This window comes from Ciconia boyciana, chromosome 6, assembly GCF_034638445.1.
Source record: "Ciconia boyciana chromosome 6, ASM3463844v1, whole genome shotgun sequence".
Lineage (NCBI taxonomy): Eukaryota > Metazoa > Chordata > Aves > Ciconiiformes > Ciconiidae > Ciconia > Ciconia boyciana.
Genome location: NC_132939.1, coordinates 3053732 through 3064545, shown reverse-complemented (window position 1 = coordinate 3064545; position 10814 = coordinate 3053732). Strand labels below are relative to the sequence as shown.

The 10814-nt window shown below is 37.2% G+C and overlaps 1 protein-coding gene across 6 annotated transcripts in view; it reads right to left on the bottom strand.

Moving 5' to 3' along the window:
• Positions 1-2423: 2423 nt before the first annotated feature.
• The window catches only part of LOC140652631 (uncharacterized), a 46120-nt gene continuing 37729 nt past the window's right edge, over positions 2424-10814 (bottom strand). For all 6 annotated transcript variants that reach the window (XM_072863640.1, XM_072863642.1, XM_072863643.1 and 3 more), the window contains 6 exons: positions 8431-8583; positions 6921-7088; positions 5301-5398; positions 4814-4948; positions 3798-3912; positions 2424-2971 (listed from right to left, as the gene is read on the bottom strand). In XM_072863640.1, the coding sequence (XP_072719741.1) occupies positions 2813-2971; positions 3798-3912; positions 4814-4948; positions 5301-5398; positions 6921-7088; positions 8431-8583 (828 nt within the window). In that variant the 3' untranslated portion in view covers positions 2424-2812. The remainder of the gene's footprint in view (positions 2972-3797; positions 3913-4813; positions 4949-5300; positions 5399-6920; positions 7089-8430; positions 8584-10814) is intronic.

Here is a 10814-nt window from a genome sequence, read left to right as displayed (position 1 = left end):
AATTAGACTCCAGAGAAGCCACTGACACTAATAAAATTAATGGCTGAATTTGTTCATTCCTCATTTAAAATTACCTTGCTTTGCTTATCATTACTCAGTTACGAGGTGAATGAACTAATGAAGAGCACTACTTAACATTTTCATTGATTGAGTCATGTTAGTGCTTTACAGCTGCTGACTTTATAGGTTTAATGATCATTTTCACAAAGCAGCTCTTTGGAAACCTTTTCACCAGATGAAGTTCCTAAATAAATTTCCTAAATTTGCTTTAATTTTTAGTTTCAATTTTTATTCTTCTAATTCCCCGTGCAAAATTAAATACAATTAACGGAGAACTTCCTTTTGGTTTCTGCAAAAGGCCTGATCTCCAGACGGCAAACACTAGTGAAGTGTTCTTCCAGGTTTCAGATGGACTATGAAGGTTTCATTGCACACTACTGATCCTTCCAGCGATGAGGAACGTCTGCACATCTCCCTGCAACCATGCAGTCAAACCTGAATTACCTTACACCAGGAGACCCTTTGGAATTCCTTCAAAGCCTGAGGCAAACAGCATCCAAGTCCAGGAAGAAGTGTGTAAATCCCCAAAAGATTTCAGACCAAGTGAAGCCAAGCATTAAAATCATGAACTGCAATATGAAAAAAACCTCTCAGGGCAATACTTACCCAGGAAATGGTGATGATTTGTAAAAGCCTCTTTGTAAATGACATGATCTCACCTTCCACTACATTTATATCAGCTTCTGGAATGGAGTTCACAGAATATCTACACGCGTCAAGCCATTTTTGGAAACTTTTTTTCAGTTTGTGCTTATCACAGCGACAGCACAAAGGCCTGGATAAATTAGGGCAGAATTTCTAACATCTCTGGATCCTTTCCCACTCGCTAACTTGCTATGCCTCATGACAGAGGGTTGTTTTCTTCCCAGAAGACAAAAATCCCTCACACGAGGTAAGACTGGAAGGATTTGTAGGTCCACTGTCGTTGGAAAGCGTTCCGCTTCATTATAACACAATTAGCTAAGAATAGCTCATTATCATTGTGTTAACACCCATCTTCAAGCTGGAAAGGGAAAAGTCTTACCATGTACAGTACTCATGTTTCAACTGTACCTGGTGTTTGTTTGTGTGGCGCAAAGACCGAAAATAGCTGACTTATCTCAGTACTTGGGTGACACTATGGCTGAAAACAGGGACTGAATCAGCAATCAGCCATTCGAAAGAGATGAGCCATTATAACTTTGCAAAAAAAAAAAAAAAGACATAAATTATATAGGAATATCTTGGATTTATATAGAAATCCAGACCTTTACTAGACTAAGAAATACTAAAGAACCACCAAAAGGAAGTTCACAGCATTTACCTACAGTGGTAACTATGGCTGGCAGTATTTCCTATTCCATATGATAAAAACAAGTGATGCAGAACATCAGATACGATTTGGTAAATGTTAACTCTGCAAACGCAAATGCCAACGAATCCCTCTTTCTTACCTGTCACACGACTGCACAGCAGTCCTCACGTACAAGAATCCTTGAGCCTTAAGCAGATAATTCACTTCACTAACATCTCTTCAAAGTCAACCTTGTATCTGCCCATCAGTAACACTGATGGAATCCTTCCATTTCCATACTCATTAGGTTCTTCTTTTCCCACAAGATTTTTAGGATTTTAGTCTAGTAAATAGGAAATCAAATGGCTGCTCCTTTTTTGTGACTTTATGTCTACTCCTTTAGACTCGTCAGCAAACAACAGGGTGTAAACACAACCTTCCAGCTTCCAGTGGCCACAGTCTTCACAAATAAGCTATTTTTTGAATTAGACAAATAGTTGTACAGTTTCAGAGAATGTGGATGTATTAATATGCCACGCATAACACTCCATTCCGTGGCTACAGAAACTGAATGCAAATCCTCTGCTTCTCATAGCCTCTTAGTTGAAAATGTACCCATTTATTCATTTGTATCTTGAAGCCCAAACATGTAAAATATGTAAGGTTGTGTCTTTATAAGCTTGAATTTCATGTGTTGAGCAGCTGAGTAACATTTTGCCCTGAAGATATGCAGTAACTGAACCCACCAAGACAAGAAGTGCAAGTGAATTTAAAAAAAAAAAAATCCACAAGAAAAGCTACAGAAATTGCACCTTTAAACAACAGTAAAGGACAACAGTATAAGAAGCTGAAGACATTTCTTCCTGTCATCTCAATTCTGAATCTTTACTGAATCTTTAATCATCTGCTTACCTCATTACCATATACATATTGTGCACCTTGTCAGAGCCATTACAAACTGTATGGCCAAAGAACCTTCTTGAATCTTTTATTTTCAGCCAAAAAAAAAAAAATCCAGTAGTTCTTCCTTTATTGCACTCTATAAAACTTCTTGTTATAATCAAGAAGCCAATAAACAGTAATAGCTGAATATTCCTTTAAAATTTATAGTTTAAATCTTAAAATAAAATTTATATAGAAAAGATATCATTTACAACCCATTCAGTAGTAATCAATCATTATGTACTCACAAACAATATTAAATAACTTGTATGCAGCAGTTTCTTTATAGGGCAGAGGGGAATATTTTCTCCTTAGCAAATATAATATTCCACTGTTAAAGAGCAATTCAAGTCAACTTTGGAGCAACTGTGATATACACAAATTTCTTTTAAGAAGCTCAAGATTCATGTCGTGTAACAAGAATATATACAACTGTGTCCAGTGCATAGCTTAACAGCAGCATGTGAAAAGTCTATTATCTTGAATCGGCACACCATTACCTACAGGGAAATCATTTACCCAGAAAATGCAGTGTATTCAGAGAACACCAGTGAGGCACAGTAAAACAACAAGATGTAGTGTAACTAGGTATGTGAGGAATAAATAGCGGGATTTTGCTCTGGAGGTCAGCAGCTTAGAACAGTAAAGACTTCGTCCTCGAAGCCATCTTCGGAAGGAAAGGGCTCCTCCTTTCATCTGGTTAGGAAACAAAAAACGTCAAATAAGTAATCACAAATACAAATGAGAAGAAGCTCCACTGCAATTTAGATTTCTGAGGCACCATAAACCTTTTGCCTCTGATGCAGCAATGGATGCCACAGCACAGGCTGTAAGCATAAACGATTTAAAGGCCAAAGAAAACAGCATTAATAAACGGGGAGAGGAATGGATACAAGGTATTTGTGTATTATGTAATTACAAATCCATACTAGAGATTAAAATCCATAATTATACGCACACGCACTTTATTTAATGGCCACATGTGTAATATAAATATGATTACTGACAGTTTAATTTGGACATATGTAATGTGCTCTATGGCATGGTTCACACAGCTGCCTGTATTTCACTCACCATCCACAACCAAAACAGAGAGTAATTAAGGACATTTTTTCAGTAAAATATAGTTTCAGTATTAGTTTGCTACTTCGAATGGATGCCTCTATGGCCCATCCATCCCCATGATACCTAACACAATAAAAGAGTACTTCACAGTCAGCTTTTCATTCAGAGGCAAGGCGGATTAGACAAGTAGCTGCTTCATGCCAGTGTTTACATATAAAGAGGACAACCCAAAAATCACTGACTTCCAGTCACTCAGAAGGGAAATCTGCACTCCAAGAATGAATGACAGTTGAAAGAAAGGTATAGCAGAGAGAAGACAGGAAAAAGAAAGGGCTAGCATGAAGAAAATAATGAGCTGTGCCATCTTCAATCTAGTCTGCAACTAGCAGTATACAATACGCACACCACTTTTAAGTAGCTTATAATTCAGGGTTTTTAAAAGCCTGCATTTACTTACCTTTCGCACAATAACATGTTCATTAGGATTGATGATTAAGGCTTCCCTTTCCTCCTCAGTTTCCATCTGAACAGTGTATTCGCTAGGGACAGACCTGTAACTGCTTACTTCAAGTCTAGAGAAAAATTAAAGGGAGACAATGGAGTACTGAATTATCTGCTCTTTTAAACTACTGAATTCATATAAGAAACATTATTTTGTATACTTACATTACTGGGGGAAGGCCTCCCCCCAAAAGCAGTAAGACTTATTTTATGTTGCCACATCTTTTTCAGTCTCTATTTGCAGTCTACTCTCAAGGTGTTTCATTTATTCAGAATAATCCCCATCATCACTAGCCGATGGAATAGTCATTTTCAGATGACGGTAGTGATGGACACTTTATGTAGGCAGACGGATAATGATATTTTAAATCTAAACAGTGGCTGTACTAAAGCTGTTATATGTGAGATTTTTTTCTAACTTGGAAAAAAAAGAAATACCACTGACTGAGTCCAACATCTGAAGCAAGAAATTAAATAAAGAAAAAAAAAAATCCCAAAGCCCATAACATTTTCTTGATCCCTAAAGATAGACCTAGTTTTTTAACACAGTTACACATGCATTTTCATTGCTTCAGGTACTGCGGACTCACAGACAGGTTCTATTATTTGTTTGTTGTATTTGTTCTATTATTTGCTCAGCAATCTAACACCCATAGAAAAACCTATCGCTAATCTCACTAAAAACAAAAGGCAAACAAAAAATCTGACACTCCTTTTTTCAGTTCTGTAGTACACTTTGCGTTTACTCCAGGCACAGTGTAAATGAAAACCTCACCATGCATTTGTCCAAGGGGAAGCAGAAGTGAAAGATGGGTTTGGCTCTGAACGTGCAAGTTATTTCATACCCACATAAGGGTTTAATGCAGCAATCTGTCACATACTTCAAAAGTATAAGAAAATAAATATGTTTTACAGACACTTTTATTTCAAAAGGGAAAAAAACCCCATGTTTTACAGACAGGAGTCTTTTACCTGTTACTTCGTTCCTCAGAGAGTCCAAGTGCCTCTTCTGCAGCTTCTCTCCTCCTCTTCTCTTCTGACAGTGTTTCTGTCAGCTGTGAGAGCGCCTGCTGCACTGAATCATATTGTTGTTCAGTCTCTGCAAGCCTATGACAAAATGAAATCTGAAATCAATATTTTACATACTTCAAGAGATAATTTCTTGTTCTTTTTTATTAAGGAATGTTCTTTTTGGTGAAGACTTAATTATAAGGAGATGCTTTAGATTAGATATTGAAATAAAGTCACCAATAAGTATGTATCTTTACAAAAACAAACCACAAATATTACCAGATAATAATAATTCAAGAATATGACTATGATTCATTTAATCCACTGTAAATCCACTTCTTTCCCTTTTTCCCCAAAATGCCTTAGAGGGATAGAAAAGTATTACTTTCGCACTTACAACACAGCTGTCAGGAAAACAATATTGCTAATACATGCTCTCAGTCCTGACCTTTTTCGGAGTTCATTTAGCTCCATATTGTCTATTTCAACAAGAACCGCAGATCTTTCCTGTGGTGCTCCAGGGGGAACTTCAGCTCTAGTTTCATCCTAGAAAATATTAAAGGGGGGAAAAAAGCCAGTCACCATTTTTCTAGTTGCTAAAAATCTTTATTTCAATTAAAGAAGCCATAAGCACCACAAAGCAGTGGAACAAACCACTCTTTGTGCCATTTAACCTTTTAATTTCTGGAGCTGTGATTTTCCTAACCTGTTTTCTAACAGAAAGTTGATGAAGAATACTGCCTGTGTGTGCTGCAGGACTTGAAGGATACACGCACACTGCGTAACACAGCAATCTCTGAACAATAAGTGGAAGAAATGCATCTACACATCCACATAGTAATACAGCACTGACCACAGTTTTGTAAGTAATGCAGCTATTTCACTAACAGAATCTGAGACAAAATACCTGTGTGGTATCGCACCATGCCATACAGACATGCCAGCTCACACAGAGGTAGCGGAAATATTCTGCAGAGGATTGCATTCTTTTTCTCACATCTGTGGACTTTGTTCCAGGCACATAATCTCTACATTATATTTCAAGTCCTCATAATGCCCTCTGACTATCTGGACTAGTTACTGCAGCTCTAGCTGCCTAGGTCACTGCTCTAGCACAACATGCATGGCAGAGCAGAAATTCCAGGATATGCAGTAGGACTAGGACAAGACGTGAGCAAGTTGGGATCACCAGCCAGGGTGGCACTGATTAACTGTTTGGGAGTAATGGCTACATATAAGTAAAGAAGAGGTGACGCTGCGAGTCTGAGGTTTCCCTTTTATCCTCTCTCAGATAATCTATGCCTAACAAAGCTTAAAGCATCCCCATTAGCAATGTTTAAATTCAGAGCTAGTGAGCTCTAGGCAGTGCGGAAGCACTGGGAACTGTGGTTAAGCAGCCCCATGCTTTGCAATCAATACGTGAAAGAGGTAGAATCCAAATGGTCTGTGAGATAAGAAGCAGGGATTCATTTATTTTGTAGTTTACAGTTCTCCTTGTTTGTGTGTATTTCTGTTTATGGAAAAGTAAGGGTTGCTTTATATATGTATCCATATGATATTTTAGGGTCTTATATTAATTAATCGTTACTGAATAACCAAGGCAGTACAGGAAAACTTTTGAAAAATGAAGAGATCACAAAGGAATAAGCTTACAGATGTATATGAGGGGTTGGCAAAGGGTACTGAAATGCTGAACTGGTGATACAGATCTCACTTCTGAAAATACTACTCAAACACCTTGCAAAATGATTCATGACTTCTGTGAAAGTGTCATTAAAACTTTGCTGATCCAACGATTAGTGATCATCCAATTATCTCTGCCAGCTGTAGACCAATTCAAGATGATATTTCAAAACAAAAGAAGCATGTAGAAACAGCTTCCTTAAATGAAAAGTCAAATAAAAACAGCTTTACAACAATAAAGACAGTCCTCTTCAGCGCATCAGGGGCCAGAAAAAGTACTGAATCAGTACAACAAAAAGTATATACTTCTTTTTTAGCATGAAAACCGGAAAAGTGTAAGCACAGAATTAAAAAAACCTAAAAACATTTCCATATATTTGTTTACCTGAACAGTGCCTTGGAAAGATGTCACTTGCATGGTCTGATATTCCCTCTCCAGTCTTAAATAACGATTTTGCAAGTCATTGTAACGAAGCTGGTTATCCCTCAGAGTCTGCGAAAGTGTCTTCAACTGGGCGGATAAGACAGCATTCTCTTCTGCTGACTGCACAACCTGAAAGAAATTAACATTTAAATAAATACAAATTAGGAATTATCTCCTCCAGGAAATTACTGCAGATTCGAGACCTGCTGTTGAAAACAACTGAGTCCTAGTTTCAAACTTGCATCAACTTTTTGGCAAGCTCACAGTTTGGTAAGATTTAACTAGCTGTTTTATGAGCAGCAGAAATAATGAAGCCTGAAGATTGATTTCCCCTGTCATCAGTATGCCCAGAAACCAGAAACTCAGGGTTTTAAACGCCAATGCCTTCCTCCCCGTGTTTGCTATGATATCACCACCTGGAAAAAGACAGTAATACTTCTTAGTTGCTACTTCAGGACAATGCATATAGCCAAATAAGGCTGATAATATAAACATGTTCACCAGGCAGTCCAGGAATGCACAGCAGTCGAGTTTTCATCTTTTCAAAAACCAGACCATAACTGGGGTCTCCACCTGCTACCCAAACACTCATCTTCACTTGTAGGAGCTTGAGATTTCTACACCTGTTTCAAAGTTTGGTTAAAACTGTTATTAGCTTTACAAAATGTTTGGGTGAAGGAGTGAGGAGAGACACAATGACAGATGAAAGGTAACATAAACCTGATTTGCTTCCAACACCAGGCCACACAAAGACAGATAAGGTTAAGGGAATTTCCAACAACATTTACAAACTTTTGCTAACAAAACTGAACACACACACACACACACAGTCTTAACAGCCACAAAAGGGTTCATCAAGAAATTGTAAGGAAACATTTCTGAGGTATTTAAAATTTGGTATGAGATAGCTAAAATCTTGTTCCAGCTAAGACGAACATCTGTTTGTCTATAATGAAACATATTTTACTTTGAGTACTTCAGCAGTGCCCCATCAATCCCTTCAGAATGCAGATCCAAATAAACCTCTCTCTGTCAAATAACAAGTCAGGAAAGCCTGACAGAAAGATAATACTGACATTTAGTTTGAAATTTCTAGTATGAGCCAACAGGGTTGTTTTGAAGAATCTGAGTTTTAAAGCACTCTAACTTTCAATTACTTGGCCGGTTTGGATCAACTATCTTGGCTATGCCCCCTCCCAACTTCCCGTGCACCTGGCAGAGCCTGGGAAGCTGAAAAGTCCTTGGCTAGCACAAACATTACTTAGCAACAACTAAAACATCCCTGCGTTATCAGCGCTGTTTCCAGCACAAATCCAAAACATAGCCCCATACTAGCTACTATAAAGAAAATTAACTCTATCCCAGCCAAAACCAGCACAACAAGACACTGCCAATTTAGCAATATTCCTATGTTGATACCAGCTCAGATTCACGTGAGCCATGTAGGATCACAGCTGTTGTTCTAAGTTACCTTTGAATTAATCTGCTGAAAATGCAGATCCTTCTGGTGTATCTCCTGAAGACAGCGCTGCAGTTCATTTTGAAGCCGATTCTTCTCAGCTAAGACACGTTTGATTTCCTCCGGCATGTCTGCACTTCCAGCAAGGGAGGCAGTTTCTAAAATCTTAAAAAGTATTAGCATATTCAGGGTAAATGGTGTAAGAGTTCTCTAAATAATACAGAACTCCAACACTAAATATACATATGGACTACATAATTTCCTTCTCAGAAGATCATTTCCTTCTCACTAGTCAATACCACATTTGCAAGAGACTTTATATTTAAAAAAAGAATCTTCTACTTAATGTTTTCAACCTAAATACTTCAATTAAAAAAAACAATTAAAAAATTATCATGAAAAGGCAACCCAACTTAATTTTTAATTTCCAAATAGTGTGAAGCACAAAAAAAGGAAAAAAATAGAAAAAGCCAGATGAATAGAAAACAGCTTTCAAAAATTATTTTCAAACTAATAATGTATGTTATTCACGACTTGTAGAAGGATAGCTGTTTTCTAAATACGAATTTAAAGCTGAAAGTCCATTTTGAAAAAAAAACAAAAAAAAACCCCACCAAAAAAAACCCAAACCACCCAACTTTATGACCAATTCACAGCTTTGGTCTTTATCTCTGGCAGGTCAACATTTTGATGTTAATCTCCAATAATGGAGGGAAGTGTGCCATCTCTAATGCTTTATGGAATCTATTTTCCCCATGAAAATCATGAAATAAATACTTCTACCACATAAAATATTCCATAACCCAACAGACATTACTGTTCAATAGCTTTTACTTGTAATTTTAATCACAGAAAATGAACAGCATATGAGACACAAACTTGACCAACTAAAACGTTGTTTTTAATGAAATTAAAAGGAATATGGTTTACTTCTGTTGGCACAGAAAAGGCAAATAAGAATATTATTCTAAAATAACACCTTCCTTGAACCTTCAGTGACAGTCTACAACAGTAGACAGCAATTGTCAGACTGGGTCTCAGCTGTTGCCTTTCTAAATCTAGTATTTTGTTCCTAGCAGAAGCCAACGCCAGCTGCTTCAGGGGAAGGGCAAGAACACTTCAATTAGGCACATCTCTCCCTTCTCCCCTCAGTTAGGTCCTATTCTCATCTGCAGTAATTAGAAATTGATTTAGGCTCTGAAGAATGAATTTTATTAGATCTTTAAAATTTGTCAGCAATAAGTATACGAATTCTGAAAACTGTTGTCAATGTAAACTACCAAGTTCTTTTTTGATCCTCTTAAAAACTGTGTCCCTGAAAATAGGTTGCAGCTATAACATATCTGAAGAAACGTTCACATTACCTGAAAGAGCACATCCTTTTACTGGTTTTGTATTTGTAACCCAATGTCCCCTACTCTGGGTTTACAAGAAGTGAGAGCGTAGATTCTCATTTCACTTACATGCCACAGGGCTATTAGGTTGGGTTTGTTCCCCTCTTATTTATTTCTTTCTTAATGGAAACAATCCCAATCTTTTCTGAATTTTCTTCTTAGAAGTCTTTCTGTATCATGCTTTCCACCTCCCTCCTCCGAAACTTGCAATGTAACACTTCTGTGAAGTGCAGGTGAAGTGTACTACAAATTATTTACACTCAAGAATTATGTTTTCTGTACCACTTTTCCTACCATTTCTTCAACATTCAAATAACTTATTTGTTTTAGACTGGTTTTCTAAAAATAAGATATATGCAAGTCATATTGTTTGTCTATCTGTTCCCCCAATAACATTTGCATCCGCTAGTCAATTCTAAAACTGGATTTTAAAAGAAGGTTCATGTCTCAAAAAATTACGATGCTTCCATGCTTAGTGTAATAATCACTGAACTGGGGGAGTCAGATCCAACTTGATATTATCTATTGAGAGAAAAAGAAACAGCTAGAACACAGCTGTAGTACAGGCTGTCTGGCAGGTGATAAGTCAATCAGCGTGCAAGGACTCAGTGACAATAAATACATTGTTGGCATCCCACAAGTAATAGTACAGCATCCTATTCTCATTTGAACAAGTCTGCTATAGGAGCAAGTAACAACACTGGTGTTATAATAGTGTGAACAGTAAGAGACTCACGATAGATATGAAATTGGCACATGAAGCCAGAACTATATTCCCACTTATGGACATGTTTCATCTCAGCTACTGCATGAGAAGAATTCCTCCTTGAGATGCCTGAAAGTTCCCTATTCTCTTCTTGATTTGAAAGAATTAACTGAGAAACCTGCAAATTGCACTAGTTCTTTTTTCCCTTTCCAGTATGTGCCTCTATTTACCAGCACCGGATCTGCTGTTGAACCATGTCTGAACCTTTTCTTTTAACTTCTTCATATTCTATTCTG